This window comes from Phoenix dactylifera, chromosome 1 (genome assembly GCF_051530095.1).
Source record: "Phoenix dactylifera cultivar Ajwa chromosome 1, Ajwa_hap1_PhDact_Kaust_v1.1, whole genome shotgun sequence".
NCBI lineage: Eukaryota > Viridiplantae > Streptophyta > Magnoliopsida > Arecales > Arecaceae > Phoenix > Phoenix dactylifera.
Window position 1 is genome coordinate 67390207 of NC_143190.1, and position 21057 is coordinate 67411263.

At 38.4% G+C, this 21057-nt stretch overlaps 2 protein-coding genes across 2 annotated transcripts; both read left to right on the top strand.

Moving 5' to 3' along the window:
* The first annotated feature begins 569 nt into the window (after positions 1-569).
* Positions 570-7355, top strand: LOC103712855 (uncharacterized). The gene is made up of 2 exons (XM_008799541.5): positions 570-851; positions 6758-7355. Exons 1-2 carry the CDS (start codon positions 713-715, stop codon positions 7057-7059), a joined length of 441 nt encoding a protein of 146 aa, XP_008797763.3. The 5' UTR covers positions 570-712; the 3' UTR covers positions 7060-7355.
* A 4269-nt stretch (positions 7356-11624) lies between these two features.
* Positions 11625-12251, top strand: LOC103712854 (putative GATA transcription factor 22). The gene is made up of 2 exons (XM_008799539.5): positions 11625-11822; positions 11931-12251. The coding sequence occupies exons 1-2, from the start codon at positions 11625-11627 to the stop codon at positions 12249-12251; spliced, it is 519 nt and encodes a 172-aa protein (XP_008797761.5).
* Positions 12252-21057: the final 8806 nt, after the last annotated feature.

Genomic DNA, 21057 nt, shown 5'->3' on the forward strand with positions numbered 1-21057 from the left:
AGGGTCGTGGTGCTTGTTGCATCTTAGGAACATTAATCCATACATTAATTAGGAATAAGCTGCTTCTGGATAGAGTCGGATCTATGTTCTACCATTCTTGTTGCCCTTAGTCACTGCACGTCAGCCCATGTACGCTTCTACGTTTGGCATTACATTTTTTCAGGCATGATGGTAAATTCACAGCTCCCTATGTGATCTAAAGCAGTACTCATATTCTTTTCTCTAGTCGGATTTTTTTTTTTTGGTCATAATTTGTGATGGACATGTTTTTACGTTGCATTTATCAGCTTTGACAGAAAGTGAGGGAATGATATTTATCCAGAAATTAATGGAAAAAAGCTCAACTAGACAGGTTAAATATATCCAATCAAAAAATTGAGCTGTTTTGAAGAATAAATGAACAACTTGGGGACAATTCCGGGTTAAATATATCAAATTAGTAGTATCTGGTGACCTAACGATAAGAAAGATTAAGACAAGCTGGAGGGAATCCGGCCCAGCACTACCAACAAATTTATTTAATTGGAAACAAAGAAAGAGGCTTGTGGGTGCACGAATGGGCATTCCACGGCGACCCTGAGCTTTTGTTTTTTTTTAACTCCGAGAGAAAAAGAAAAGCTTGATAGATCTTGGAATTGGATCTTTTGCTGCTGCAACAAAGGAAGTCGAAGCGGGCCTTCTACTCCCCAACCCTTCTGCTCCTCCTCCTCTCATGGCGTCCTCCTCGTCGTCCAAGTCTTCTTCTACTGCTGCCTCCACTCCGCCTCCTCCCCCCCTTCCACCTGCAGCCAAGAAGGGCTTCTTCCGTCGCATCCTGCCGCTTTTCCTCGCCGCCAGTCTCGGCGTCGGAGGTCTGCCTTCCTCTTTTCATCTCCTTCTTTACCCTTTTATTCTTCACCTATTTTCTCGATCCTTTTCTTCTTTTATATTTAAATGATCTGGGCGTTTTTAACGTATCTTGCTCGTGTTTTGTTTTGTGACTCTGATCCATGTGAAAAGTGGGAGCTTTAATCCCTAGTTTTAGGTTACCCTCATCTCTCTGATTTGCATTAGGATCTTGTTAGGAGAGGAAGTATTTATCCTTTCTTCTAATTATTTGCCGTTTAGAACTCCATGATACTGTTTGTAATTTGATAATTTATCAATCTCTGAAGCTCTGATTATGATTCGGGTTTATTGTTGGTTTGGATATCAAAGAAAGTGGGGAGTTTTTTTTTTTTTTTTTGATTTTTCATATAATATATTGCATTGATGACTTACTCCTTTCTATAAATAAGTCATGATGGAGGCGCATGCGAGGGTTTTGAATCAATTTTTGAGAAACGGCAATTTTACAATCATGCAGTGTCAATCAGAACATGGTGCTAATTTGTTAGAACTGCAAAAAAAATCAAGCATGATCTCGAGGTTCAGCATTTCTGGAGCATGTATTTTAATCTGCCAGTGGAAGCTCAGATGTATTGGCAAGAACTTGTAATAAGATTTTAAGATGATGATACTGTTTTCTAAAATTGTGTGATAAATTGTTCCTGCACTTGAAAAGTAAAGAAAATTAATACAAGCGCGCTGTATATTTCTCCACTTTGAGATGAAGATTCTCGATGCGAGTCATCTCTTGAAACTTTTCATATTGTAGCTGTGTTCTGAATTCTAAACTGTAAAAGTTTAAAGCTCTCTTCTTGGAGTTTTTATATTTGGACTTGGTGTGTGGCAATCTTCATGATTTTGAGGTTATTTATATGTGCTTCATGGCATCCAAATAACCACCTCAAGCTTACTTGTGAATATGGAGGATCTTGGATTGTGTTTAAAATGGCTTATCTGATAATTGTGCTAAAAGGTGAAGCTGTTAGACATCACTTTGGGGATCATGAGAGGATCTATATGAAATGAGGCGTGAATTGGAGAGTGAGGCTTGTGCAAGTCATGCATCTAAACTTAGTCCCTGCCATTTATTGGAGGCATAGGCATTTCCCTTTACTTATTTTCACGAGCAAAAGAAGGAAAACATGATGATCTATAAAAAAAGATTATTTTGCATGGAATGAAGTGCAAAACTTTGGCTCAGGAAGATCTACTACTGTATACAGTTCAAGCTTTTCCCAGATTTTGTAACACATGATACTAGAGCCAAGCATAGAATCTTTTAGATTATTTGTTCCAATATTTCTGCAAGGTACAGACTACGGAGTGCTGGAATGTCACTATTTAAGGCTGAGCATGATATTCATGCGTAAACACAAAACTTATATCCTTTATATGTTCCTCTTTCTCATGATGTTTCTTGGTTCCTAAATGAATTTTTGGATCATTATGAATCTTAAAGCTTACTCCATACACCTTGCCTCATTGAAAATCTAAATATCTCACCTTTAAAGTATTGCTAGCATAGCCTTATCTTTCATTGTACGGATGACATTCTCATCTTGTTGTGGATCAGTGGCTCAGCCGCAATAAATTGCACTTTGATGTGTACCTGGATTTGTCTTGTATAAATATTGTGGTGATGGTCAGTATTGTTTGCAGGGCCATCTTTGAGTTAGCTAAGTCAACATGATTGTTTTGGTATTACCCGCGCCTTTCTTGGGCTTGTGCTTACAAGTTAGGGTTAATCATCAAGCAAATTGATATATATTCAGTGGAGTGAAAGTAGTATCTTTTGAATAGGTGAATCCATGCTGGCATAATCTATTCTCCTCTTTCCTACCCATTAATTGTCTCTGCTCTTTCCTTTGCTTCTTTGTCATCTTCTTGAAGCATCAAATATGTACTAGTGGAGTTCCACTCAACTCTGTAGAAAGGGACAAATAGAATGGAAAAATATTATTAGGAAAATCAGGTAATTGTTGGTAAAACCTTTTGCGTGTTCTTATTTGAGGCATCACAAAACTAGCACTTAGTTACAACTATTGATATGGAGCTCATAAGGCTATGCATGTGGATACTTTTAGTAGATTAGGAAGGTATACAAAAGATACAATGTAATAGTTGCAAGATATGTAATACTTGGAGAACATTGATTAGAGGTAAAGGCTCGGTTTATGAGTCAGCTAAGAAACTTCACTTCCCTATTTACTTCATGTTGGACAAACACAAAATTACTCTCTTAGTGATCTTAAGGTTTGAGAATTTGTTCGAAACAAAAATTTTGCCCCCAAAAGGTTCAGTTTTTAGCATATCAATTGAAGAGGAGGACCAAGAATGGGTATATTCCTCTGGTTGTGCTTTGGGATATCTCCATTAAAAAAAAGTAGATTAATCATAACATGTTATAGTAGGTATCAAATTTTATTATTGTGAAAAGGTAAGGTTTTATAGATCCTTAATTAAACTAAAAAAAAACAATATCTAGAATTCTGGACCATGCTTTGACAGGCACCATTTGAAGCTATGCTTATGTTAATATTTGAAAACTAAACCTTAACATTGCAGCATATATTAATATAATATCAATGTAAGTATACTGTCTGAATTTTATATTGTTGGCAGATGCGTAAGCTTGATAATTCAATAAAAGAATTAAATAATTCAAGAATTGTGTAACTTGAAGTGGAAATAGAAAGCAGTAAAAATCATTATTGGTTTTTTAACTTAAATTGTTTATTCATCCTGTCCCACCCAACATTTTTTTGGAAAGATGGGTTGTAATGTAAAACAGTAAAAACTTGTTTTAAATTAATGAAAACTTTAAAGCATAACTTCAAGCGTATACATTGAATTATCACTGGAGGAAATTTTTACTTAAGATCCATCAGAAAGGCTTGGAATTTCAAAGACTCTGCTGAAAACCACAATGTCATTATAAAGTTGGAGGTATAAATACTTTTAGTATCTTCTAAGTATTAGAAGTGGTTTCTGCCTTTTATTTTTTTCATTGGTAGCTGTATTTGTATTTGTTTTATGATGGAGATATATCAAAAATTAGAGTTGACAATCAGATCGCCTACATTCCAAATTGGCATTTTGAACTTGCAAAGTTATTTGGAATTTAATCATGTGACAAATTGGCATTTTTAACCTGCGTTTGGTACTCGCATGAGATTTGCTCGAACTATATATAAGGCTCAGAATGCAGATTTGATCCGACTTTTCAGGTTCCAGTCAAATGGGATTCGAATAGTTTCCAATCTTTTGACATCCGATATCTCATCAAACTTGATTTTGGATATGAGTTAAACTGAGAATATTATGAAATGGTATATTGAGACACCAACAATTTCACAATCTCTACTCCTCTCGCATTGCTCCAACCTACTCGGAGCTTCCTCCCTACCCACCCCCAACTCCTCCGAAAAGGGGGAACAAAGGAAGAACTATCAATCTCCCTCCCTACCTTGTATAGCCTTCTGTGAATTGGAAATCCCAACCCCCTCTTTGCCCTCCTTTGCCTACTCTGATTTTGGAGAGCTCACTTTTAGTCCCGCCCTCATCTTTTTCTCTACTCCCTCTCTTTGCGTTCTTCACCTCAACCTATCACAATTTGGAATTCTACCCATACGCCTGCCTCCCTCGCCTCCTTCCTCACTCATCATCCCTCTTCTACCTAACCCTGACCTGGCTGAATCCTGAACAGCCCCTCAAACCCGGTAAAAAAAAAAAATCAGTCTTCTTCCCCAGTCTCCATCCTACCCTGCTCCAACTTCTCTACCTTTCCCCATGCCCTAGACACAAATTGAAGCCAAATCCAATATGACTTGTTAGTAGAGTAAGATCAAGATTTTGATCGTTTGTTTCTTATTTAATTTGGAGTTTTCAAAGTATACTGGATCCATGTAAGATATGATCCATTGGCACCTATTGCAGGCATAGCCTAGAAAATTTGCTATCTTTGGTTGGTATTTTGGCATATGAAAGCAATGTTTTGATATAGCATAGGTTATGTAGCAGGTGCTTTAGGGGTTTTTGGCTTAATATTGTGGTTTATCTAGACGCATAAAGTGCGAATGCAGCGGGGGCAAGTGCTAAACTGTTTGGCTTATGTGTCATGGTTTTAATTCTTATGCCTGGCACCAAAGTTTAGGTCAGGGGTGACATTAGAAGTACCACCTGCTATTTATTATATAAGGTCAAGATGGCAACTCCAAAAATTAAGGGAATAAAAGTTTGCCTAGGAGATATCAGAGTCTTAGTTTTAGTCCGCTTCAGACCTTGGACTAGTGTTTAGATTCAGTCCTTTAGAGCCCCATAAGCAACAGCTTGAAATGCCTCAAGATGGCAACTCCAAAAATTAAGGGAATAAAAGTTTGGCATCGGAAATATCAGTCTTACTTTTGCTGTGCTTCATACCTCCAAGTAGTATTTGGATTCAGTCCTTTAGAGTCACATAAGCAACCAGTTTGAAATGCATGCCATTGAAAATACCTGGTCCAACCAACCAGGAAAAAAAAGAAGAATTCCTGGTCCGAGTTAAAAAGGGCAGAGAGCTAAGTCTGCTATACATCAGACGACTTCTGAAACTCTGTTCCTGACTCAGGACACCATATTTTAAATTAGCAGTACATGAAAATAGAGTTGCGCAAAATGTCCAATTTAATTCTCCATGGATTTATTGAAGATTAAACTTTCAATGCAACCCAGTTAGACTCACACTGGATTTTTTTTCCTTGAGCTCAAACTGCCTATCAAACATGACAAACTCTGATACATCTTTAAGGTCCATCTTTCTCTTTGTAGGGTGACCTAATTAGAGTGCCTTGGAAGTTGGACAACTCTTAAACTCAAGGTGCCAATGTATCTTAGGCACAGCTGTCTGTTTACCATTCACTGGCAGGCCGAGATTCATGCACAAATCTTGGCATGCTGCCATCATAAAGTGCAGATCTCCACATGCCTTTGAACGATAGATGCATGATCGCATCCCCAAGACTTATCTTTTGAAGCTACAATGTATTGTGGAAATTTACAAACACCAGAGGTGACGGTAAACAGGAATACTTGGTATATGAGGGTCAATACAGCCAATCCTGAAGGGTTGGGATGGTGCTAGGTGATTATGGTTATGGTTATGCATCGTGGAAGAAATGTGGTGAGCTGCATCTAGATGCTGGTGTGTTTCATAAGCAAGGAGATCTGATGAGTTTGATCAAGTAAGCATTGATTCTTTCGAGCTTTGATGATTCTTTTTTGTTGTCCTCATAGTATTATTCTAATTTCTTTGTTTAACATCTCAATACAACATGTACTTTACCTTTTTTTGGCTAATTTTAAAAGAGTGAAAATGAAACTTGTCTTATGCAGTATCAGTGGCAAACCACTCCTGTGACCTTTTAAAAACGTGTGTGAAGAGCTTAATGGATGTTTATCCTCATATCGGATGATCTAAAGTTGCCAATTACATAGTGATAAGTATTTCAAGACTAGCTTTGTTGTATATGAGTATGTGTGAATGTATTATGCATGCAAGTGGTTTTCACACTAGAAGAGCATCATTATTACTTTGAGCCAGATTTTGTTATATAGTTAGAACACAAGATGTCTGCAGGGTGAGGAAACGAACATATAAAATCTTCCTAATTTATTATTTCTGTTTAAGTTCAAGCAGCTTTCAACACTTATCAGCTTTCAACATTTTCGACATTTATCAGCCGAAGAGTTGATATGTGCAAAGTATTATTGTCATCGAAGAAAGTTATCTTTAGTTGGATGTTCTGATGAAAATTTTTTTTTGCTCAAAATTGTTTAGAAACGAACATCAGCTTCCATTATTTCAGATAATGGTGTTACATGTTCTCCAGCTTAACAATCCTGTAACATGCAGTATATGTTCTTGCAAGGACTTCAATGAAACAGCCAGCTGATAAGGATGAGGAAGTTCCTTCTTCTCAAGTAGTCAGCACAGACGCTCCAATTCCGGAGAACAAGTCGTCTGCTGAACCTCTTTTGACGCCCAAAAAGATGCTCCCTCCCATTCCAGAACATGAGCAACACGAGCTCTTCAAGTGGATTCTAGAAGAGAAGAGGAAAGTCAAGCCTAGTGATCCAGCCGAGAAGAAGAAAATTGATGAGGAAAAAGCTCTTCTCAAACAGTTTATTCGATCAAAATCAATCCCAAGCTTATAAGAACCTCATCTGTTAGACTGCATTTAGAGATTGCTGTGCTTGGATTTGATGTGAATGTGGTTTCTGTAGTGTTCAGTCGTCCTTATCTGTTATTTTAGCTATATCTTTACATACATCTAAATGGTTAAATAAGAAATGTATCGTTTAGTTAGATGATATATTCAGCAGGGCTCCGGCTCCTTGCTTTTCATACAAGAAAGTCATGTTCTGGTTGACCATCCTTGCTTTGAACTGTACTTTGTACAAGATTGTTTTCTTCTTGGAAAGTTGTTTAATATGGACGTTTCGATTGATTATTTTTTTGGGGCTTCAAGTTAGAGCTCTCTTCAGGCCATTTGCATCCAAAAGTATGATTGGTTTCTGGAATGAGATGAATTTGTGCAGCATGGAATAGGTGACCAGTTGGGGGTGATTGCTGGTGCTCGTCTCCTTGTGTTCGACTCAGTGGTATCCGACCATTATCTCTGGTTATCTTTTGGAGATCTTTGAAGACCTGTATTAGCAAATCTGTTTTCCTTTTAATTTGAAGTGATGAAAATTGTAAGGGGATCCTCCTTATTCTCTATGCGCTGTACATTGTTCTGACATAGAGTCAACAACTGGCTCTGAATGTAGGGTTATCTGGTGCTTTTCGTGTTGCAGTTTATCCCCTGCTACCATGATCTAATTGGTCGGTCGGTTTGCATGACAAGCCTTTTTCCCAATTTGATGGTTTCAGCAGACCCTCTGCACTCGGTAATGGGCAGACGCATGGTCCCATTGATGAACAGTTGCATGAATTATTCTTCATGGTGGTGGTCCATAAAAAAATAGCAGGAGAGATAAGTCAAGGATAAAAATTAGGGTACAACTTGCAGCATCACTTTGTGGATACTGCCGGCATCTCTGTTTCAACAGATCACTAGATCCAAGAATGGGTTTTTAGAGCAAGATGGACAGCGATTATTTACTTCCTGGGGGATTTCTATTCTACCAGTGCCTCACTAGGTTCCAAAAGGATCATCCTACATGAGAAGAATGATACAAAATTTGTCACGAACGATTCATTTCCTGCTCAAATGATATGGAGATTTTGTTTTTCAATGGTAGAAGCCTAAATAAAAAGAAGGGGGAAGATGAAATCAGTCACAGAAACCCTAGGAGAGGGGAGATCACAAGCAAGATCAGCCATAATTAATGTCTGCTGCTTGGTTACCCTCACCTGGAATATGCCTCAAAATGCCAATCCAGCAGCCTTGAGATGAGGCCCCATGGTTCACAAATAATGCTTGTTAGAGTGTGATGATGAACTGCTTTGCAGAAAAGAGGGGAAAAAATTGAGCTACAATTTTTACAAAGGAAGCTTGTAAAAATTGAGAAACAGTCCAATTTTTCTTCACTGAAAAATGACCTTATAACATTAAATACAAGTTGATGTAGCGACTTACATTTGCCTTGATGGATACGCTGAAAGGAAATGTTTGAGTTGCAACATGCCGGATACTGTCATGTTGCTCATCACTGGTGACTTTGTAAACACCTATGATAAATGAAAAGGATGCGCCACAAATCTAAATTTAGGTGCTGTACATCTAGAGAGGATGTGTTTTTTGAGAGAAAGGAAGGGTGACCCATCCATATCAGAATTAGCTAGGTCCAAAACACCTTGACACCTGAATCTGGACCTCAGCATCCTACATTAAGGGGTGCGACCAATGGATAATTCCTAGTTTCAAAACTTTACATGTATTGAACAGTAGAACTTCCACAGGCCAGATCAACCCTTTGGTATGAGGTCCACTTCAAAACATATATGCACTCAAGAGCAAGAGAACCTAGGACCACCTTATCGATGATGTGAATTCAGTATTTGTATTATTGATGGCAGTGACGACGGCATTTGCTCTTCGGGTATCCTTCTAATATACCAGGTTGTGACTCGGATGGAGCCAAATCTGAGGTGCGATCATAGCAGCACTAACGCACCAGATCCCATCAGGACAAAAACAACAATCTTGACACCAACTGTCAAACTTCAGTCACTTTGACCTGATGTTCCATAGTTAAGGGGGAGAGGGATGCTGAAGTGCAGGATTCAATAATAGAGTGCCCCCAACAAAGTGTAGCTTTCAAAACGGTCCAGGACAAAAGCTACATGACACTGTCCTGTGTAATGGGGGCCCATGCACACCCCCATCCTTCTCTCTCTCTCTCTCTCTCTAATCCAAGATGCCCATGAGTGATTCACACACCTAGTACGTATCTACGCTCGCAAATCATAGAAACCATACGTAGTTTCTTTTTTGATCCAGGAAAATTATTCTGTAACCATCAACAGGTAAGAAGCCAGGGGAAGGCCAGGCCAAAGACATGTCCATTAACTGATTCCTTTGCAATCTCTATGCACACTCTTCTCTGGTTTGTGACTCGACGTCTGGATGCCATTGTTTTAATTGCTACAGGCTATAGTCTTATAGCCCCAAAGGTTTATAGACTGTTTCCTGGATGAAGTAAGCATTAGGAAACTTCTAACTAAAATTTAAGTAAAATTGTTATAATGGAAGGCAAATAATAATGATAATGGTGGCCTTACTAAACGGCTAATTAGCTTCCATGCTTGCCGTGACAGTCAAATTTTTTTGCTATCAGCACTCAGCAGCAGAATAAATGTCAGAATTTCACCTCAGTATTTGCTTTCGGATTTTTTTTTTACCAGAACTCCTAATAAGTGTTTGTCAAACTGTTAACCTTATCAGATTTAATCAAAAGAAAGCATTTTATGTTACAAGTGACTTGGGTTTTGAACCTTGTCTCACCTGAATTTTGCTCGGATTCCTCCAATCCTGGATGTGAGAGAGGGAGTGGGGTTTTAGATCCATATAGGAACATTTGATCTGTGCAACCATGAAGATATTTTTCATAATACCATTACAAGATGAGCTAGCTGAGGACAGAAACTTCCAAAAAAATAAAAAAAAGGCCATGCACATCCACCTTATAGCTCATTAGCTAGTCAGCCACATTAGAAATATTTTCAAACATGAGTTAGGTCTTACATAAAAAGCCATATACTGTAAACATCTAGTGACCTTGTCATAAAAGCCATAGCTCGCCATTGTGTTCAACAAATGTGCATGTGGTTGTGTGAGATCACTCATATTATAACTCATCAAGGAATTTTGGTGGCTGCGTTCTTTGTAATCTCTTCTTTACGTCTTGTACCCTCTTCTTTCTTGAAGAAATTCGGGTGGCTTGCCAAGAAGAAGAAGAAGAAATTCTCTCTTCATCTCTCTCTCTAACCAAGAACTTGTCTTCAAAAGCTTAACACCTTACAAGCCTTCTTACGAAACAAACGTTGGTAAAATCATAGTAATTGGCTCGATTTAGCTTTTTTTCAGGGTTCACGAGAACTCCTCTCCTTCATTTGACTTATCTGCGTGCAGGCATTTGGCTCTTCAAATGATGGTTCCTTTTCAAAAACTTCAATTTCCCAATAGCGCACACATACACACACAGAGAGAGAGAGAGAGAGGACACACACACACACAGAGAGAGAGAGAGAGAGAGGCTGGCCGGTGACCACTCATTTTTGTTGGGACTGTGGAAGGGAAATCTGTAATGGATCGAGCAAAGCCGAGTCATGGGGCCAGTTCCTTTCCGCTAGCCTGCTCAAAGGCAAAGTGTTGGCTGTCCTTCGGCACACACGCGCGTGCACACACACACACACACAGAGAGAGAGAGAGAGAGAGATGCCTGCATGCAGTTCTCCAGTCCCCACGTCTCTACAATCCTCTAAATTTCTTGCCTAGATTTGGTTTTAGAAGACAAAAGAGTTTCTTGGCAACTTGGCACGCCTTCTGTTGTATTGTACCAGTCCCTGTTTTAACCATCCATTTGGTGTTATGCGGCGTCTCTTTCTTGCTGCAGAGAAGCCATGTGAATGCCATCCAACGGCACTCCTCTATTACTCCATTACCGTCTAAAAAGGATTTAGTGATATGCACTGATGTGGTCTCTCCTTCCCCTCTCTCTCTCTCTCTCTGTCTCTCTCTCTCTCTCTCACCCCATACTTCCTTATCTATTGGCTCTTCCTTTGATAGACGGAATCCATTCCCTTCTCCCCTTCCTCTCACATAAACCTGCTCTCTCCACCCCATGATTCCTAGTAATCTCAACCAATCCTCTCTCCCTCTTAAAAAGAGAAACCAAGATCAAAGTCACCTGCCAACCTCCACTCCAACAACCAATACTTCATACCCACGTCCAGTCTTCCTTGAAACCTCTATAGAAGATCAGGGAGCGAATTGTAGAGAGCCTCACGGGCATCAACAGCAACAACAAGAAAAGGTAAGGGACAGCATTATCTAGTTTGCAGTTCGCTTACAATTCGACTCGCCGATCGATCTCTTTATATCTTTTGCTTATTCTAGCCCAATGAGTTCGTGCTGATCGATGGATCAAGCGATTTCCTGCAATCGTTTTCGACCAACAACGATGACAAGAATGATAGAAGGGACCAATACGTTTGTGATGGATATCATCATCATGAGGATGGGCATGGATCGGTCAAGTGGATGCCTTCAAAGATGCGGTGGATGAGAAAGATGCTGGCTTGGGAGCAAACTGTCACGAGTAAACCAAGAAGCAGCATGAAAAATCTTGAAGAAAAAATACAGCAAAACCGAGACAGCATCAGAAATTTTCATAGTGGTACCATCAGAGTCTGCTCCAATTGCAGTACAACAAAGACACCTCTGTGGAGGAGCGGCCCCCAGGGTCCAAAGGTATTAATCCCTATCCATCCACATATCCACCTCCCTATCTCTATGGATATAGCTTCAAACGTTTTTATCTCTCACTTTTTTCCCTCTTAACAATTGTGCCCATGGCAGTCCCTTTGTAATGCCTGTGGAATAAGGCAAAGGAAAGCAAGACAAGCAGCCATGGTGGTGGCGGCAGCTGGTAGTGGGCTAGTTGCAATGAATACGCCTAGTAAGGTGCAAAAGGAGAAGAGAACAGACAGAGAGAGCACCATTTCTAACAAGAAGCGGTGCAAGATCAACACCACTAGAACTGCTCGGAAGAAACTTCAGATTGATGATATTATGATGAGTTTGAGCGATGATTCAGCTTTTCATCGTGTCTTCCCGCAGGATGAAAAGGAGGCAGCCATCTTGTTGATGGCTCTATCTTGTGGCCTCATTCATGGTTGAGCATTGCTTTCCTATATTTTTCTTTTTCCCTTTTGAATTTTATCCTTTGATCTATCTCACCTATTTTAAAACTATTGGCTCTCATAATTTTGCGATTCGAAAATGGCTGATGCCTATTTCAAAAAAAGAATGCGGCTAATATGTCTCATTGATTTTTTTTTTCTAAACTCTTTTACTCAGCATCGGCTACACTAGTCGTTTGTTCAATAGAGTATTAGTGTTTCACACGCAGGCAGGCTTCTCCAGCTTGTGCTTGCCACCAACCAATGGAAACATTATGGTAATTATTATATAATTAATAGAGTATCTTACAATTTATGAATAATTGATATAGATCGAACGTAAACATGATAAAAAGCCAAACATGTAAGTGGCCTCAAGAAAGAAACGGATCAATAATCTCATAGTTCATGAAGTGCAGCCTCTGAGATCGTTATTGGCTCCTCTACAGGTTCTTTTCTTGAGTACTTTTGATCAGACAACAACAGAATTTAATACTTTCAGTCAAAAAAAAAGAAAAAAAAGAGCAGAATTTAATGCCAGAACACCACCTGCTGAGAGTTCTGGCCCTGGACTTCAGCAAGCAGGAACAAGGGACATTTGGATATCGGGTTGCTAAGATCTGTTTGTGGCTGAAGTTGCTGATAGTGTTGTCAAGAAGCTACGAGAGATAAATGGACCAGATCGATGTCATGTTCAAGAATGGGCGTTGGGAACTTCCGGTCCGCCACGTGCTAATGAACCCTCAAGGAGCGCATCTGCATACTTTGAGTTAATGAACTCGTTTCTAGATAAGGCATGGAACAATAGAAACTCCTAAAGATATGATGTCGCAATGCTGACTTAGGCCTTGGAAGATACATGCACAAAAAAGATTTTAGAGAGCGAGAGAGTGTGTGTGAGAGAGAGAGAGAGGGGAGAGAGGAAACTAATTAGATATATTAGCTAGCCTTATGCAGAACAAATTGCAACTTAAGTAAAAAAATCATCATACATAAAAGTGGAAATTAGCACACAAGCTTTCCTCCAAAAACCATTTCCCCCTGCATTGCAACACTAATGTCATCGGGTTAAATACTTTTTTATTGATAGGATGGGTAGGTCATACTGCTCTAGTATGACTACATTCAATAAAGTAGAAAATAAGAAGATGACCTAGAAAGGGTGGGATAATCTCGCAGCTCTCCCAGAGGACACCACCAAAGTATTGGATAACAAAAGAGACGACCCAGTCAACAGTTCTGCTTATCTTCTGGTAGATATGAGCGGTCCGAAAAGCACCGCAGTCCATCGTCAACCTACGGATGTCTTGCAGTAGCAGATGTTCATCGCTAGCCCCGTGCTGGCCCTAAATCGACTCAATCACCATAACTGAACCTCCTTCAAGATGAATACAATCCACTCTCAAGATGAGCCTTGTATAGGCAATGCCCTCCTAGGCAGCCCTTAGTTCTGCTCCAAGAATGGAGGTATCATAAATGCGTCATCCCCTTCTTTCATTAATGAGCATCTGCTACTGCAGAAAAAGGTATCATCGGATTAAATACTCAACATATAGGTACGAACAGGTAGTTTTGTCTAGTATTATTGTTATCCATTTGTGAAAGAAGGTAAAGTGCATATACATGTTATCCAATTGTGCATGCATATGTATGTGCTTGTCAGCATGTATTCATGTGTATCGTATGTTTATCCGATACTACAAATTTTAGATTTATATGAGAAGAATAGGTAGAGGATGGTAACGAATATGAATTATAAATCTTGTCACTTACGAAGATGGCCTTATCACAGGATTATAGTGACTATAGCAATACATAAGTATGAGAGCAAGGTTTTAAACTGTGATATGGCTAAATGGCAAAAAAAAATGAGTTATGCATTTATTTGCAAAATAAACTTGAAGCTATGTTTGTAGAAATTAAATGATTTATGTATGCATGATTTGCTTTATGATATGTTTTTAATATACGTGCTATGAAATGCATACATTGGATTCATTGTTATTTTCTTTAAATGATGCATTGATATGAAAAACTCATGCTTGATCCGATAAGGTGGTACATGGTCACTTACTGAGCCACAAAACTTATATGCCTCTTTTTATTTTTATTTCAGATAAGTAAGGTTGCTAGGAGCGGGGAAGAGTAAAAGAAAATGGAGTTTGAAGCATAGTTACAAGAATTCATAGATATAGCTATACTAATAAATTTGGGTTGTAATCTTGCAAACTCAAGTACTTGTTTTAGATGCTCTGTATATGCTTCCTTTGATTTGCAAATAAAAATGATCAAATGTTATTTTGCTACATGAAAGAATTATTGTTATCATGGGCTTCGTGTTATTATGGGCAATACCCTACAGTAGCACGGCCGTGTCACGGGCCCGATCTTGGGTGTGACAAATCATGTCTGAATCTGGGTCGTGACACTAAGTCACTTTATTTTGATATGGAGGTAGATAATAGGAGATGATAATAGAGAATACTCAACTCATATATATTTATTTTATTCTATTACTTCTTGTTCGCTTACAAGATATCTCATTGTACAATATTATATAGTTATAAAATGGCTCTTGATATACTTCTTACATAAATGTACTAAAACATCTAAAAGTCACTATTAAATGGATACATGAATAGAACTTTAAAAGACACTATACTTGAAAACTCCAATAGACTTTCATAAGCATTCACTTTATCAAATGACTCAATCCATGTGACCTTTTACTTACCATGAACTTGAATTAGGCTATTGACTTTTTGGAGTCTTTGACCATACCAAATTGGATACTCTATATGATGCCATCTAGATTCTTAGTCTAATCAGAGAGAAGAGAGAATTTCTTTAACTCAGTTCGATTCTCTCAAAAGAAATTTAGAAGAAGATGGAAAAATTGCAAAAGTAAGTCTTAAGACCCCTTTTCTTTTATTGATAATCTAGAACAGAGGTATGCAGCCTATATATATTTATAATGGTGAGATTTGCCCTTTACACAAAGTAGGCCGGATTCCTCTTTCTGGTTCTAATAGATTTTTCTTTCATAAAATAGACATAATTAATATAAACAAACTTGAAAAAAACTAAAATTCTTCAGAAGGTTAATCTTGACTTCTACATCAATTTTGCCTTCTGTTGCTCCGCCTGATTCTTCTCAGATTGAAAAAAATATGCCTAATCAAAATCTTACCTAAAAAGAAAACTTTCGATTTGACTAGTCCGTTTCAGTCCCCAAATGATAAAATTTGGGCCTGATCTCTAGAGGCACTACACTCTAAAAGAGCATGGAATCATCATAGATCTCAAAAAGCTACCTAATTAAAAAAAGATAATCTCAATTAGACATCTTAGGACTAAATTATGACTTTCGAAAGTTTAGCTTGCGACTTAGCTTCTTGAAGTGGTAAATCTCGCTCATGAACCCTGTCTATCCTTATCTGTAGTTGCTAAAGTGGTCCACACCGAGTTCAGAGATCCTCTCGAATCAGTTCTAGATAATTAACTCAAGTAAGAATTGAGTTTATTTTCTAGAAGCTCCTTTTTTTTTCAATCGGCATGATAAATATGGTAATGATCTATTTGAATAACATTCATTCATCAAGTAGTTGGAGGCACTGATTAACTGCTAACTTCAAAATTCTTAAATTTCTTCACTTGGTCTTTGGATTCGTTATCATTTTCTAGAAATTAGACTGAAGCAAAGAAATTGAAAACATCATCAATTTTCGTTAGTTCAAATAAAAAGGATGAAGACTTGGATAGAACAACTCATTACTCCAAGCGCTGAATTGGTAGCTATTATTGACTATTATAACCAATTTTTCTAAGTGACAATACAGAATAGAAGCTGCAGCAATAGATTATTATGACCAATATACGAGTTGATTTGATGGTTAGGTATCTAGGAGGTTCTCATCATCTTTATTGGTTTCTTCTAAACTGACAGGTTGAATGACACCCTAACGGACCGAACAGTTCAAGATGTTCAAGCCAATGCCAAGTGCCACTACAGGAAAAGCAAAATTTTCCGACGCTCGAAAAAGCGTCAGAAAATTTTGATTCAATAACAAACTTTGCCGACTCCTCTAAAAGGCATCGATAAATCTTCAGAATCGACGACGCTTAAAAAGCGTTGTCAAAAGCCTGGACCTAAGACGACGCTTATAAGCGTCGTCGTAAGCCAAATTCCCTCACAACCGCTCGCCCCCCTCTCGATCGATGCCCTAGTTGCCCCTGCACCGACATCAATCCTTTAAAAATCTCTTCTCTTCTCTTCTCTCCTCTTCCTCATCTGAGGAGCTCTTCGACGTCGGCGTTCTTTTTCTTTTTGTTCTTCTTCTTTCTCGATCAAAAGCGAGCTTTTTGGAGGGGGGGATGCTTGGGGAGAGAGGGAGGGGCGGCGATACGGCGGTGGTGGCGGGCGAGCTGTGGGCCGACAAGGTGAGCGGCCATGGATGTAGGCAGATAAAGGCCAAGTTCGTGAGGTGGCATCACCGCCACCAGCCGACAAAGAACCTGTTAGGAATTGTATCCTAAGAGTCAATCGTCAGTGTCCTGATGATTGAATTTTGTAAATGAATTGATAAATTAATAAAGTGTTATTTGGCATTGTTCATCATTTCATTGTACATCTTCAAATGAACTCTTATATGATGAAGTCCTTAGGACTTGTTTTATGATAAAGGAGGATTTATCTTCAAGTCCTTAAATTTTTTTACGACCAAATGATTTGTTGTTAATAGGCGATAGCATTGTCGAGATTAGGTTGTTGTGAGACATATACGTTGGTTGTCGTCTTAACCAAAGAGTGTGGAGACACTGATATGTCGCACAGGTAAAGTGTAGGAGTACATTTCACTAAACGTGACCAATTTCGGAACACTCTACTTTCGAGAGATGTTCCAAGTGGATATCGGTATAAGTATCTCACAGATCTGAGATCACCACAGTGACTAGCAAGCAACTCACTGTACTTTGGTACCGGACTAGTAGAACTTCTAATTCTGGGACGGAAGGTTACTGGGTACAGTCAAATACTTACGAAATCAGTGCATGAGTCAAGATGAAATTGACCCCTCCTAAAAACAGGAGATAATGCTTTGTGTTCAATTTAGCAAAACCTTGACCAAGATAATCTTTGTGAAGAGTCACATGATTTCTAAAGTTGATCACATAGAGGATGTACTTATTACAGAGTTGACAGAACTCTGAAGTCATTCTGGCATTAGGAGTTAAAGGGATGAATTATACAGTAACCATAGTCCAGGATTCTAGAATATTTGCTTTGCATATATTCGGCCTATCCGGATATCGGGTACCATTGTTAGATGGTCAATTCGATTAGTACAAGAAGTTGTTCTTGTGCTGCCGGCTTAGGTTCGAACCTATAGGGTCACACGCATAGAAGTTTCTAGGTTGATCAAATGATTGATTGATGATTAAGAATCATTCAGAAATAATTTGGTCAATTCGATTGACAAATTATCCTAAGCAAAAGTTGCATTAATATAATTATTGAATTATTGGAGGGTTAATTATTAATTGGATTACTAATAAATTCAATTTGATTGAATTATTGGACTTTAATAAAGCCAAATTGAATTAGATTCAATTTGGGCTATATTAAGGTTTGACCTAATTCGATCGGGTTCGACCCAAGCCGATTGGGCATAACCTAATTGATCGGATTTGACCCAATTGGATTGGGCTTGACTCAAGTCAATTAAGAGTCTTAATTAATGAGGATTAAGAGTCCAAATAATCATAATTTATCTTGGAGAATAATTCCTAAAATTTAGGACCCTAGCTTTCTTTTTTGGAGAAGAAAGACACCTCATCCTTATCCCTAAAAGCAGTGGTGCCTATCCTCTTTATTTTTGGACAATTTATGGCATGACGAAAGAGGAGGCGTGGGCTATTTTTCAGAAAAATATGGCACCTCAAATCTTCCTAAAAAGATAGGAATCAAATCCTTAATTTGTAGGGACTGCATGGCGCATCAAGGAGGGTGGCGTGCAGCTGAAGTTTGGGGCACAATAACATCCTGATTTTTAGGGATTCTTGGCACAATATTAAAAGAAAATTTGTTCATCTATTAGGTACCGATTCACCAGAATTTTTTGAAAATTTTATCAGCCAAATTCGTTGACCAAAAGAGGTGTGAGGCGTGGGGGGTCTTTTGGCTATAAAAAGACCCCCACACCTAGGGTTTAAAATAGATGGTCTTTAGAAAGGGTTCTAAATTCTGAAAAAATTCTGAAAAAATTCTGAGAGCTAGCCACCTTCTCTTCTCCTTCTTCTCCTTCATCTCCATCCTTCATCCTCTTGAAGAAGAATTAAAAGTTGAGTGATTCGAGGGAAAAAAGTTCAGCCACTACAGCATCTCTGCACGAGCTAGCACTCCTGCAGTTGTGAATCTTCTTAGAGCTTCACGTGGACTATCCGCAGAGGCCGGACGCGTGTGCGGCTACACAAGGTGATCAAGGCATCATCAAAGTTTTCAAAACAAAAAGGTATGAGATCTGATCTCATTAAAAATTAAGATTAGAAATCAACTAGGTTGCTGAAATTCTACATGACTACATGTTAGACATAGAATCTCTGCCTACTTATTTAGGATAAATATTTAAAGTCCTGGATCTATTTTTGTTGTAGATATATGATCTCTAGCATGCATAGGAATTAAATAGTTTAATTCATGCTTCCGCTGTAAAATTTTTAAAAATATATGCATGCGACCACCAGGGTTCCCAACAGAACCAGTGTAGCTCCACTCTCGTCAAGCACATCAAGGCCCCCGTCCATCTCGTAAGTTTCATCTCCCCCCTCACTTTTTTCTCCTTTTCTCTGTTACATCACCTCTCGAGTGGACCCTTTGTGTTGAAAATGTCAAGAAAGGCGGGATCTTTCGTAGGTTTTCCATGGTTTCTTTGATGAATTTTAGGGATTTGATCTCTGACTGCAGTCTTTTTGGGGCCAGAAGCCATCACAAGAACCTAAGCTTGGGTGTTGTTTAGAAAACATAAGATATTACTCAACTTATTGGATCAATTTTTTTTCTCTGTGCCTGCAAACTTCTTCATTTCATAATTTTGAAGAAAGAAATCATTTTTTTCAAAAAAGACAAGACTCTTGCTCCAATTTATTAGAGATCCAGCAGCAAAGCCTTTTCCCTTTTGGCTATGTTCTTGGGATGCTTGTAGATTTAGAGCCTTCTTCGCTGTTTTAGTTGTTGTGATCTTTGATTATTTTTTGATTCTTCGGTAATAGGTGTGGTCGGAGATAAAGCGGGCCTCTTCCCTCTTGCCCTAAATCATAGAAAATATTTTTTTAAAAAAAAATTTAAGGCTAAAGCCGACGCTTATAAGCGTTGGCTTTGAGACTTTTAGCGATGTTTTTAAGCATTGCTAGAAAGCGTTGCTAAAAACCGACCTTTTACAATACTTTTCAAAAGCGTCGGAAAATTTTTTTTTCATTCAGGTATCGCCGACGCTTTGGCGGCGCTTTATATAGCATCGGGCAGATCTTATAAGCATCGGTAAAGGATGTAAAAAATGCAAGAAAAGATCACTTTTTATGTAGTGTGCTTGGTGCAAAGGATGACTAGATGCAGCCAAGTTTCAGAACAGAAATCTATCGAAGATATTTGGGGTGTGGCCTTGCAATCGTCTCATCCAATTTGATTGCTAGAGAGTCAGGAGATGAATGAGATTGGAAGTTGCAAATCCATACAATATGGATTGTTCCCATTTGCACACTCAGATGGATACCAGCTTGAGATCTACTAGTTTCATGATGCACATTTGGAACTTACCCTACAATGGGTTTAACGTTGGATTAAGATAGTTTAAAGAACTTTAGATCATTCTAGCAGAGCCTTGATTAGCCAAAATAACGACATGCGGTGTCTTTGGTCTATTTCTCTTGTCAACACCAATTGGCTACCACGGAGGGACAAAAGGTTCTGCAAACATTTGTCATCTCCTCTTGCAGATGTAAATGGCTTCTTGATCAATCCAATTATTGTATGCACTTCATGTGCAACAGTTATAAATAGCAGAAAACTTGGGGAGTTTAGTGAAAACTTGATATATTCAGATAGACAATGCAGAAAATATTGATATATTTCTATATTTATTCAAGTAAAAACACGTATTCGAGATGCCCCAACAACAACAGCAACAACAACAGCAGCAACAACAATAGTAGCAGCAATAGAGCAGTAGCAATAGCAGCAAACAGCAAAATGCATGCTTGCACTAAGTCCAACAACTTTGTATATCAATAAGAATCCATGAGTTTTTTAACAAGCTATGAATAATTGCTAAATAAACCAACCAATCATGAATAGTTAAATTATCTTTGATTAGTACAAAGAGAACATTTCTACCTACGATTACTCAAGCTCGCTAGTTTTTGAAACTCTTAAAATGCACTAAAAACCCTAATTAGTGTTTTAAGAAAAAAAATGAAATGCAACACAACAAACACCTCAAGAGCGAGATGGAATGCCAATCATAAGCTCTCAAGACAAAACTAAATAGATCTACCAATCATGTTTACAAGTGAAAAGAGAACAAATTTATTTTCCAGAAAGTACATCTCATGATAGATCTATGATATCACCAACTTGGTTCACTAGGTCCACTGATTGTAGATCATTTAACTCTTTTTAACCTCCTTTGCCACCATATCATGTCTTCCATTGATAAACATACCAAGGACTACATGCTTCTATAGGGAGAACTTGGTGGAAAAATTTGCCGTTTTTGCATTAGAGGACTAACATTTTGGTTTCTACAATG

Excerpts from the sequence above, each read along its gene's own strand:
- LOC103712855 (XM_008799541.5), top strand. The coding sequence starts at position 713 with ATGGCGTCCTCCTCGTCGTCCAAGTCTTCTTCTACTGCTGCCTCCACT. Across the intron at positions 852-6,757 it reads CGCCAGTCTCGGCGTCGGAG|TATATGTTCTTGCAAGGACT; the intron begins GTCTGCCTTCCT and ends TGTAACATGCAG.
- LOC103712854 (XM_008799539.5), top strand. The coding sequence starts at position 11,625 with ATGCGGTGGATGAGAAAGATGCTGGCTTGGGAGCAAACTGTCACGAGT. Across the intron at positions 11,823-11,930 it reads GCGGCCCCCAGGGTCCAAAG|TCCCTTTGTAATGCCTGTGG; the intron begins GTATTAATCCCT and ends TGCCCATGGCAG.